Source organism: Heptranchias perlo, chromosome 3 (assembly GCF_035084215.1).
Source record: "Heptranchias perlo isolate sHepPer1 chromosome 3, sHepPer1.hap1, whole genome shotgun sequence".
Taxonomy (NCBI): Eukaryota; Metazoa; Chordata; class Chondrichthyes; order Hexanchiformes; family Hexanchidae; genus Heptranchias; species Heptranchias perlo.
Window position 1 is genome coordinate 113,170,045 of NC_090327.1, and position 12,243 is coordinate 113,182,287.

The 12,243-nt window shown below is 42.4% G+C and overlaps 1 protein-coding gene across 1 annotated transcript; it reads left to right on the plus strand.

Moving 5' to 3' along the window:
• The first annotated feature begins 1,920 nt into the window (after nt 1–1,920).
• Nucleotides 1,921–10,927, plus strand: LOC137307087 (dendritic cell-specific transmembrane protein-like). The gene is given in 4 exon segments (XM_067976420.1): nt 1,921–2,949; nt 5,318–5,650; nt 8,635–8,670; nt 8,673–10,927. Coding segments are annotated over 4 exon segments (1,446 nt in total). The 3' UTR covers nt 8,721–10,927.
• Nucleotides 10,928–12,243: the final 1,316 nt, after the last annotated feature.

The window sequence follows — 12,243 nt, forward strand, 5'->3', positions numbered from 1 at the left end:
GTGCAGGCAATTGGGACTAGCTTAGTGGTATAAACTGGGCGACATGGACATGTTGGGCCGAAGGGCCTGTTTCCATGTTGTAAACTTCTATGATTCTATGATTCTATGAACCTGTCCTCATAATTTAACCCTTTTAGCCCCGGTATCATTCTAGTCAATCTGTGCTGCACCCCCTCCAAGGCCAATATATCCTTCCTGAGGTATGGTGCCTAGAACTGAATGCAGTACTCCAGATGGGGTCTAACCAGAGGTTTATACAACAGTAACATAAATTCTACCCATTTCTATTCCAGCCCCCTTGAGATAAAGGTCAACATTCCATTAGCCTTTTAATTATTTTTTTGCACCTGTCCACTGGCTTTTGGTGATTTCTGTACTTGGACCCCTAAATCTCTCTGCTTCTCCACAATTCCCAGCTTCTCACCATTTAGAAAATAATCTGATCTATCTTTCTTAGGTCCAAAGTTGTCCAATTCTGGAGCAATGCTTCCTGGTTTAGCATGTTAAAATACATTTAACATTGACCTGGAGGTGTCTATGACATGGTCATGTTAATCTTTAGACTTCTGGCACTCAATTGTCTAAACAAAAACCATTGGAGCTGGATTTTGGTAATAAAGAAGGTATAATACCAGCTGAAGAACAAGAACAAGTGTAATCTTCAAGTGAAGTGGGGTTAGAGGATAGGGCATAATTGGACCAGGCCATGAAGACCTAATTCAGTACACATTTTTAAATCATATGTTCTGTCTTTATTTTTATATTTCAATTAAAAATTCCTGAGTCCGCATTATAGTAGATGTAGCCCATGTAAACTTGTCACTCTGCAATTACACTCTCTCACCAGTAATGGCAGTATAGTGCTTTTACTGGTGAAAGGGTACAACCACAGCATGAATTAAGAATTAACAAGAAGTACAGATGTATGGTTTTTAGGAGAAGAAATTCAACTTATGCTCAAGTTGGTTGAGCAATTGTTCCGTGTGCTGGTCCATGCTGGCCTGAGGCCTTAACCAAATTCAGCATTGGGCTTCATTTTAATCGAAGCAGAGAGCTGCAGATGCCAAACGGGCAACCCAATGCAGCTTGCCGGTTCCAGCCTAATGAATTCCTGCCAGCTCCGACACTGAGCCGGCCCACAAGTAAGTCCTGGGTGGGGGGAAGACAGGCAAAGCCAAAGGAAGTGAGCCCGCAGTACTTTTGTGGAGACAGGGTCCACCCATTTGTACTTGAATTTTGCATTGGGGTTCTACACCCAGCATTGGATCCCCATTTGCTTAGTAAAGCAGTGGGCGGGTGGGACGCTCACCCATTTACAGGCTCACCTGAATATGGCATCAGGTGGGCCTTGGACTTTAATGGGGCGGCTAAGGTGCACCCCCCATTTTCAACTCCTGGCCACCAATTTTTCAGGCACAAAACGGACAACTGTGAGTTGAATTTCTTCCCCAATGTATTATGGGTGTTATATTAATTAGGAAATAATAAATATTGAAAAAGAGAAAGAGAAATGTGCTTAAAACTTCTTGTTTTACTTATTTATTTCTAAATGTTTGTTATATTGGGTTAATAATATTACAGTTGAAATACTTGAGTAGGTTTTTTACTGTAATGTTAGGGTTTGCTTCAGCGTCACAGCATGGGAGGTAAAACTCAAAGCAATGTTCCCTCGAATGTTGCCTGTTCCTAACTGCTAATCCAATTATCATGTTGTATAACTTCCAAAATGATAAATAGCTGAGTATGAGCTGGGGAAATGTCTCTGGGTTTGAACTTCATGCACATTAGTACTACTCCAAGTTAACCAGTGCCCATTTAACAAGATTTTAATGCATTCATCCATTGTTCTTGAAATGATAACTGAATATTTTATTTCATTTTTATTTCTCCAATTGCAGAAAAGAAGCTATCAAAATTAAAATGCTCATTCTCAAGATGGTTGCTCAATTTTTTGGACAGCTCTTCGAGCTGTTTGTAACCGAACGAAAATCTGGTTTGAAGAACATTCTGTGCCTGATCTCACCTTGTCTTTTGATGGGACTGGGGGCTAGTGGCATCCTCTACGTGAGCTTGCGAGCATTACAATGCAGCCTCCCAGTGGCTCTGGCAGTGTCTGTAATATTTGCTGCCGTCACTCCTGGAGCTTTGTTTCTTTCAAAGTATCTCAGATGCTTCACTCTGATATTCCTCATTTCATGTGGGTCACAACAAGGCCGCAACGCTCTGATAACAGCTGGCACTGGTGTGGTGCTCTTTAACTGTGCCCAAAACAGCTTTCACAATTTAAGAGGATTAGTCGAGAGTTTGGTCTGCTACCTGGAGGACATGCGCTCATCTGTCAGAGATCTTTTGGCAAAGTACATTGAAGTTATTAATTGGATTCACCAACAAATCCAAAAAATACCAGAAAATAAGTTAGTAAAGTTTGAAGATAATTTCCAGATAAAACACAGAATAGAAGATAATGATTTAAAAAGAAACCTCAATGCAACCAGAATTGACTTGGAGATCCTGGGTAATTACATCATTTCAAAATTTGGCACATTTTCCAGAGTTTGTAAAAGTGCTATGGCCATAATGGGTATCTTACTGGTCCTAATACTCACTTGGTTCTATATCAGAAGGTATTTAAATAACATAGAGTTTGAAAACATATTTGTCACAAATCAATTCCTGCAGTTTGATGAGAAGCAGAAAGAAGAAGGGAAGCCTCATCTGCTCCTATTAACCAGAAAAGAGAAGAAATGCTTTATAAAGATCCCATCATTGTGTTTATCAGAAAGGGAATGGAAAAGCATGGCAAGATTCTTTGCTCCCATCTTTAGTAATGTGTGTATTTGGGCAGTAATCATAATATTGGATTATGGACTATTCTTACTAATTTCTTCAATAAGAAATCATCTAGACCATCTGCCTACAATAAACATTACTATGAATATGAAATTCAACGTAAGTATATATATATATATATATTTTAATAACTATGTAATTTTGGTTAACTTTTGCAAGTCAAATTGTATTGCAGCACCTTATAACTATGAGTGTGTGATCCTTTTATGTGAGAGTTACCAGTGGGGAAGAGTAGAACGGTCAGGATTTTCTGCGTCTGGCCTCGCCAGCCTGCATTTTTCCATCCATTAAAGTGAAGGGGGGAAGGGGGGGGATTGCAGGCCGGCGAGTGTAGAAGAGAAAAACCCCAGTGTCAATTCTGTGACAGCAGTACTCCAGAGAAGTAGGACTATGAAGGGTAGGTAGGGTTTAACTGCTGGTCATGTTAGGCTTTTCCAGCATTGTATAAACTTTGTAACCTAGCCTAACCTCAAAAAAGGCTCCAACAGAGTGGTTAGATTCTCCACATGCACATATCAGCTCTGTTAGAATTGGTCTGACTATAATTGTGGCCTCATGAAAGATGGAATGCTCCAGACTTGGAATCCTTAACAGCAATTATCAAAATTAGATCTTAACTCATCACCGGACATAATTGCCTCTTCGACATTTGGTGGTCAAGGCCAGTGCTTTGGCCCCACTAAACAAATACATCATACCTTCTCCAAAATCTATTTCAAAGTAACTGTCTTTCTTTTCCTGAACCCTTTCCACTGGTTTTGAGTTTTATTGTAGATTAAGAAATAGAGATGCTTCCCAAATCCACTTTACAGCATTCCCAGTGATTGTTAAGCTCACCATGGCCTTCAATTTTTATGCATTCAGCTCTTTTCAGGCTAGTTATGTGTCAGCAAGTTTTCTGTTCATAGTGGCATGAAAGAAGTGACAGATGCATTATTTAGTAGGCCTTGAAGTGTAGTCATTGTTTTGTACACAAATGTGACAGCTGATGCATTAGGGAAGATTCCTTTGTGTGAAGCCCCTTTAAGATGTGACTGCGCATCTATTAGCATATAATAACTGTAAATAGACTATACATCCTAAGTATGCCCATTCATATTAACCGTACCTTGATTTACTTCTGTTATGCTAGGACTCAGTCTAGCTAACCTGGGTACAGTTTAGCATTAAATCGTCGGCAGAGATGACTTTCTCGTAGGTCTACTTGTGTCAGGTGCTTGTCACGTATAATAGTATTGCTGGCTTACCATTTTTCCTGCTAATATGTTATCTTATCCTGTGGGTGCAGGAGAGGACATTGACTCTTTCAGCGCTTTAAACCAGATACATCCACCTGTCGCACAAATTATTCTTCACTCCTTGCAGCAAGACTTCCATAACCTCATTTCTGGCTTTCCTCTGCCTGGATGACTGCACTACTAAGCTGGCCTTGAAGCTGTTATGGTATTCCATGGATTTAAATGCCTCAGCATTGTAATTAATAAGCGCTGCTCTCCATCAGGTGGCCCATGTGTAGGTCTCCAAGAGCAGGCTTTAGTGCACCTGCTCAGATCAGTAAAGTCAGGTGTTATGCAGCATTCTTTGTAATCCTCAAGAACCTAAAGTAACGCTTAGTCATCCCTTGATTAGAGCACTAACAGCAATTTCAAAGCTCAGATCTGACTTTGACCAATAATCTCGGCTTCAGGAACAGAATATGCAAAGTAGCACCAAAGATAAAGACTTCTTATAGAAAATCTTAATTTTAAGCCCTCCCCCCACCGCCACCTGGTGGGAACGGTGCGAGGGTGGGGTTAAACCTGGCCAATGCTTACAGGGCCGAGGCTGCACTGTTCCTGCCCGGCAACGTTTTATCTTCGTCGACTTTGAGGTCGGCTGAGTCTCCCACTGCACTCCCGCGCAGTTTCAAAGCCGCCAAAGAAACCTGCCGGGGAGCAGGAAAGCGGCGAGAAGAGGTCAAGGAAAGTAATATTTCCGGTTCTTCAGGAGGATGCCTTGAGGACTAGAAGGAGTAAGGAATCATTGGGCCTCTCTGCCCCTGCCCTCCCTATTCCGACATCTTTTTGGAGACCTCTCTCCCCAAGCACTTACTTTACACCCTTGGGTTCATCCTTGGGCCCTCAGCAGCACCCGCCTCCTGCCCCAATTCCCGCTCCCGATTGCGAGTCGTGACATCATTCCTAAAACAAAGCAGCCAGCATACAGAGAGACATATATTATTGTATATATGATTGTACTTCCTTAGGGCTCTTTTGAATTTGTACCATTTGTATGTCTTTTAAGGGAAACTATATTAGTTTATGAGTAAAGCCAATGGATAGTATTGTTGCAACATCATCAACAAGCGTGATGGACAACGCAAAAAAGTACCTATGAAATTCCATGTTAGCTCAATTGTACCAGTTTTTATTTTAGTATTGAACTGATAATCTATTTGTGTCGCTTAATTATCCCTTTGTTTTTCTAGACAGAGACCACGTTCCTCAATATTCCTGTGGAGACGCAGGCGTTCACAGAAACCTTCTCAGATGAAACTCACTTGTCTAAAGGTGACTGCATCCCTCAACCGACACTGTCGATAACCAAGATATGGATCCCACTCGTTGCATTAATTGCCTTCTTATTGTTACTCACTTTAATTTCTGCAAAATTTACAATATTGAAAATACTAGTTCTGTCATTGTTTTATGCTGAGACTGAGAAGGACCGAATACAGTTTTTGCATAAAAAAATAGTACAGAAAAGATCCTGGGCCAAATTATTGAGTACAGAGGAGGCACTGAAATTTACAACTAATAGGGTAAGGAATTAATTATAATATAAAAATAATAAGCTACTGATAAGATTAACAGAAAGTAAGATCCTCAATGTAAACTTTTACATTTAGAGCTCCGGTTTATATTATTCACACCCCTTCCTGATTTTCTCTCCCTCCCAAAGACTTACTTTCTATTAAAGTCAACGAGCAGAGTGTAAAATGGGCTGTTGATTTGTTATCGCCTATTTTGCACTACTGCTGAAGACCAATTTCACTCTCACTGACTTATGATTCCATTTCTGAATCTCCTATCCAAATAGCCATTCACATATGAATTTAGAAAGTGTGTGTCAGCAAGCTATTTAACTGTGGAGTGCATCACTCTCAAGTCTCATTCTGTCCTCATCCAGCATTCATACATGGAACAGGAATCACTGGCTATTTTACCACTGCCAATATTAGCTGATTTTTCATCTCCTGAGCCCAAGAGCACCAAATTAAAGAACTTTTAATGCCTCCTCCCGCCCTCTCACCTCAACAACCGGCTGACAACAAGAACAAAACCTTTATATAACGCCTTCAATGTAGAAAAATGTCCCAAGGCACTTCACAGAAGTGTAATCGGCCAAAAACCGACACCAAGTCAAAGAAGGAGATATTAGGAGGGATCAAAGAGATAGGTTTTATGAAAGTTCTTAAAGGAAGAGAGGAAGGTGGTGAGGCGGAGTGATTTAGGGAGTGAATTCCAGAGCTTATAGTTCATGTGGCTGAAGGCTCGACCGCCAATGTTGGAGCAAAGGAATTTCAGGATGCACAAGAGGCCAGAGTTGGAGGATTGCAGAGTTTTTGGAAGGTTGGAAGACTGGAGACGATTACAGAGATAGGGAGGGGAAAGGCCATGAAGGGATTTGATCTGGGGGATGGTAATTTTATATTGGAGGTGTTGGGGGACTGGGAGCCAATTTAGGTCAACAAACAGAGGGCTGATGGTGAGTGGGACTTGGTGTGGGATAGTGTGGGGCTAGCAGGGTTTTAGAGGAGTTGGTTTATTGAGAGTGGAGGATGGGAATCCGACCAGAGCATTGGAATTGTGGCCTGATGGTGTCTTAACCCCAGGCCACTGTGGGGAAGTCCTGCCACCCTGTATCCCTCTCCTACCCACCAGCCACTTGGTTCTTCCCGCCGGGTTCAGGCAGGAGACTGATACCGATCATGCAGATGAAGCCCAAAATTTAAAATCTCCTCGGCGCCACACTGCAGAGAGCCAGGTAGCTTCCCATCCGCCTTGACCACACCCCAACCCCCCGCCCCACCGATCATGCCGCTCCTTAAAATCACCCCCATGGGGTCATGTTCCACATGTACACTGACGACACCCAGCTCTATGTCTTTATCACCTCTCTTGACCCCTCCACATCCCCTGTGTTGTCAGATTTCTTGTCCGACATCCAGTGGTGGATGAACCACAATTTCCTCCAATTAAACATTGGGAAAACTGAAGCCACCATCTTCAGCCCCCACCACAAACTCCGTGTCCTTTGCCACCAATTCCATCTCCCTCCCCAGCTACTGTCTCAGGTTGAACTAGACTGTTCGCAAACTCAGCATAGTACTTGAAACAAAGCTGCGCTTCTGACCCGATATCCTCTCCATTACAAGAAAGACTTGCATTTATACAGTGCCTTTCACGACCTCAGGACATTACAGCCAATGAAGTACTTTTGAATTGTAGTCACTGTTGTAATGTAGGAAACACGACAGCCAATTTGTACACAGCAAGCTCCCACAAACAGCAATGTGATAATGACTAGATAATCTGTTTTAGTGATGTTGGTTGAGGGATGAATGTTGGACACTAGGGAGAATTCCCAAGCTCTTCTTCGAAATAGTGCCAAGGGATCTTTTACCTGAGAGGGCAGACGGGGCCTTGGTTTAATGGCTCAAATGAAAGACGGCACATCTGAGAGTGTAGCACTCCCTCAGTCCTGCACTGGAATATCAGCCTGGATTTTGTGCTTCAGTCCCTGGAGTGGAAGTTGAACCCACAACTTTCTGATTCAGAGACGAGTGTGCTACCCACTGAGCCACAGCTGACAACTGCCTACTTCCACCTCTGTAACATCGCCCGTCTCCACCGCTGCCTCAGCCCATCTGCTGCCAGAACCCTCAACAGTGCCTTTGCCATCTCCAGATTCAACTATCCCATTGCTCTTTCTACTGCTGCTCTTTTCCTCCACCTTCACTCTCTCACTCACTCTCTCTTCCCACACATTCTCTCTTTCTCCCTCCCCACAGACAACCAGCAGGGCACAGTATGCAGTACCCACAGGTGGAGACATGGACAAATGGTCAATAAACAGGCAGTAGGAGCAACATGGAGAGACAAAGAGATGGTTAAAAGTGTGGAAAGATTAACAGTATTGTGGACAGGTGGCCAGTGACATGTGAGGGGCTTTTAACTCCCTCCACCCGGCTGAAACCGAGCAGAACGGGATTCCATATCCAAGTGGTACTGATCTGTTTCCGCCCTGTAGCTATACTGAAGCCAAGTGGCTGAGGCATTCACCTGATTCAGGAACGTCCTCCCCCCATCCCCCCCCTCCCCGGAAGGGCCTCTGCATTGCCCAGACTATTGCCCCAGATGGCCCCAACATGCGCCATTGCTCAGACTGGTCTATCCAATCTCACCGATGCTACACCAGGTCTCTTGGAGGCTCAGAAAAGTGAGAACTCCTGATGTAGGGTGTCCCCACTCCCAGCTCCATCCTCTCTTACTTCAATGGCTATGTTTGAGGCAAGTGGAGTCTCTGCCCCCAACTGGTGATGTGGAATCCGCTACTTCAGGCCGGGACCTGGCCGCTCTCTGTCCTGGCCTAGTATCTGGCCCTTCAGTCGGACTCCCACCAAAATTACAGTGGGAGAATGCCTTAAGGGCCACGGATTCTGAGGCCATTTGGCTTTTAAAAAAATATGTAAATAAAAACACATATTTTATGCTTCATATTTCTACTTTTTAATTCCTACAGGTCTCCTTTTGGTTTCCCATCTTCAACAGGAAGCAAAGCAGAAAAGAATTACTGATGGGGAAACAAATATATTACCGGAACTCTGATGAATTCTGTATTGAGTTTTGAATAAAGATAGCTCATATATTAAGCAGTGAATAAACTGTTGTACCTGGCACCACTTCATATGTGATTAACTTGAATGTGATAGACTATGATAACTGGACATATATATTCTGTGTAGTAAACTATAGAAATGTGTTGATGTTTCACATTTATGCCACAAGCAAAACGATCTACTCTCTATAACTTAGGTTTATTTGAATTCTGTTCCGGGGAAGAGTTGAGTAAATCCCTTCGATGCAACATTAATGAAATATCAGAATGATACCAGGGCTGAGGGACTTCAGTTATGTGGAGAGACGAGAGAAGCTGGGATTGTTCTCATTAGAACCAGAGGGAAGATGAGGAGAAATTTCTTTACACAACAATTTCTTATGATCTGGAATGCACTGCCTGAAAGGGTGGTGGACGCAGATTCAATAGTAACATTCAAACGGGAATTGGATAATTATTTCAAATGGATAAAGTTGCACGGCTATGGGGAAAAAGCAGGGGAGTAGAACTAATTGGACAGCTGTTTCAAAGAGCCAGCACAGGCACAATGGGCTGAATGGCCTCCTACTGTGATGTATGATTTTATGATGCTATAAAATCAATTTTCTTGTCACTGCTCTCTCCCGAAATTAATTCCCTTCGACCATGCTATTGTCCTCACTTGGAAAAGGCGAACGGCACAATCAAACTCAATAGCTAATTTGCATAAACACAAAACTTTATGGCTTAATATAAGGAACCTTATTTTCTTGGTAATAGTTTATATGTGCAAAATTGCATGATCATTTTTATTTAAAAAAACTTTCAACAGAGCTTACGTGACAGGTTTGTAGACGGTCACATAGCACTCATCATACAGAAGTATTTAGCGTATTAGGCACTGTTGGGTGGCACTACACAAAGTAGAAAAAAGAAAGAAAAGAACTTACATTTATATAGCGCCTTTCATGACCTCAGGACATCTCAAAGCGCTTTACAGCCAATTAAGCACTTCTGAAGTGTAGTCACTGTTGTAATGTAGGAAATGCAGCAGCCAATTTGCACACAGCAAGATCCCACAAACAGCAATGAGATAAATGACCAGATAATCTGTTTATGTGTTGGTTGAGAGATAAATGTTGGCCATGACACCAGGGGATCTCCCTTGCGTAACTTTGAATTGTGCCATGGGATCGTTTACATCTACCTGAAAGGACAGATGGGGCCTTGGTTTAAGGCTCTGACAGCGCAGCACTCCCTCAGTACTACACAGGTGTGTCAGTGTAGATTTTGTGCTCAAGTCTCTGGAGTGGGACTTGAGCACACAATCTTCTGACTCAGGCGACTTTGCCACCACTGAACCACATGGAAGGGAATTATGTTAATTTTGGGGGGCAGATGATCACATGTCGCAATGATTATTTTTTCATTAACATTTTAATATTCAATGATATAGAGTTTTGAGCTGTATTGTAGGTTTTAAAGGCTACTAAGGGAATTGATAATAATGATCCAGGCGAATAGTTTGCTATAGTGAAAGATTCAAGGACCAGGGGGCACACAGTAAAAATGAGGAAACTAGAGTAAAAAGGGAAGTCAGCTGGAACTTTTACACCCAGGAGGGTAATAGAGGTTTGGGAATTTAGCAGGGAAACCTATTGAAGGCTAATGAGTTCAATGAAAGAAAGAAAGAAAGAAAGAAAGAAAGAAAGAAAGATTGATAGATAGATAGAAAGATAGATAGAGGGATATGGTGAAATGCTGGTTGATGAGGCTAATCCATAAAAAAGGGATGGTCTTTTCCTGTTCTTAAATAGCCTTATGTTTATGCAAAGTATAACTGATACCTAGAATGGTCTCATGGATAGGAGAATGGAGGCGAAAATATTTCAAGAGACATATGCTGTGCTGGAAGTGGATTGTATACGTCTCTGTGGAAGGTTGAGCTAGAGGGACTGAACGGCCTCCCTCGTCTGTACTTATCTTTGTAATCTTATACAGTTTTTAATTATTCTTTTCTAAAGCTTCTGTTTGAACTATTATTAGATATTGTAGCAAAAGAATAAAAGTGCATAGTCACCGCCTTATATGGAAAAGCAAATCAGCATTGATATTTTTGCCTTTGTTTAACAACTTGTTGCGAAACGTTAAAAATGCATAAGTTTTAAACCTCTAATATAAGTATTATAAACATTTGATTAAATACTTGAAAAATAAATCTTTGTTGTTTGCTTATTGTTCCTGTAACCATGCCGGAAAAAAATTGGGCATTCATCTGGCATTCAGGTGTCCCTGTCATATTCTGTCCTGTATTGTTCGCTATGTGAACCTAATGCCCTCCCTATGCTTGCTGCAGATCCCTCCTCTCTGTCCATCACCTATATTTGGGTGATGGACAGAGAGGAGGGATCTGCAGCAAGACTTGGGCATCTTACTTTTCCTTACAGAAGAACATGGTTCCTTCTCCCTAGGTGCAATCAATAGAAAGGATAAGGGGATGTGTCCCCTTCCCCACCCCAATTTTTCCGGCATGGCTGTTCCCTTCTTTCCACCTTCCCACTTCAAATCCCAGAATTAGCCCTGATGTAAAACCAATTCTTTATACATGTGATTTACGATGCTAGTAAAAATAGCGCTGTGCCTGCCCAATTCATAGGGCCACCCATAAGCAGGGGAGGTCTGTGCCACATTTTGCAATATAAGCAGTGCCCCCTTATTCAATAGACTGCAGATACAGAAAAAACTTGCCCAGAGAGCTTGCTCTGTAGCACAGTTGACTACAGAGCACAAAATCTGGTGAAGCAACAGCTCTTAAAGGGCTGCAGCTCACAATTAAAGGGAAAGTTGTGGGGATTACAGAAAAGTTGTCTAATTGTTCATAAAAGTATAGTGAGGACATGTGGGCAGCACTGGTACTTTTGATGTTGCAGAATTGTAATTCCTGCTACAGCAGATGCACCATAGGATCCAGCCTCCATTAAAAGCAAAGGTGCCAGTTGCCCTGACAAATGTCACTGACTGAGCTTGTGCAGTCATCCAGCTCCTTCATACCTGGTTGCAAATGAAAAGGAAGTATGCTACTATCAAAGCATGGTAAAAGTGAGTGTGCTCCTCATCTCTGCACATACTTCATGTAAGGCCCATCAAGCATGGCGCAGACCTAAGTTGGGAACTGCCTCACCCCTTGGGAGATAACATTTCATGCATTGTACACAACTATTCCCTTTTTCCACACAGTCTTTCATTGTGCTTAACCTGCATGGCACACTTTTCTCAAGGTGGAGGTGGAGGCAGAAGTAGAGATAGAGATGAAGGTCGTAGTCAAGGAACAGCAAATAGATGCTGTGGTGTTAAAGGGTTTCTCAGTGTAATCAGCCGCCATTAATGTAGAAGATAGCTCTGGTGTCGTAAGAGCCACCCACCCAGTGTTTCTTCTTCTTCATATAATGGGACCACTGATGTGAGTCTCTCATGGTGTGTTGCTTCCCTGGTGCTAGAGTAAAGGACATCACTGAGAGGGTGCAGAAAACAGCC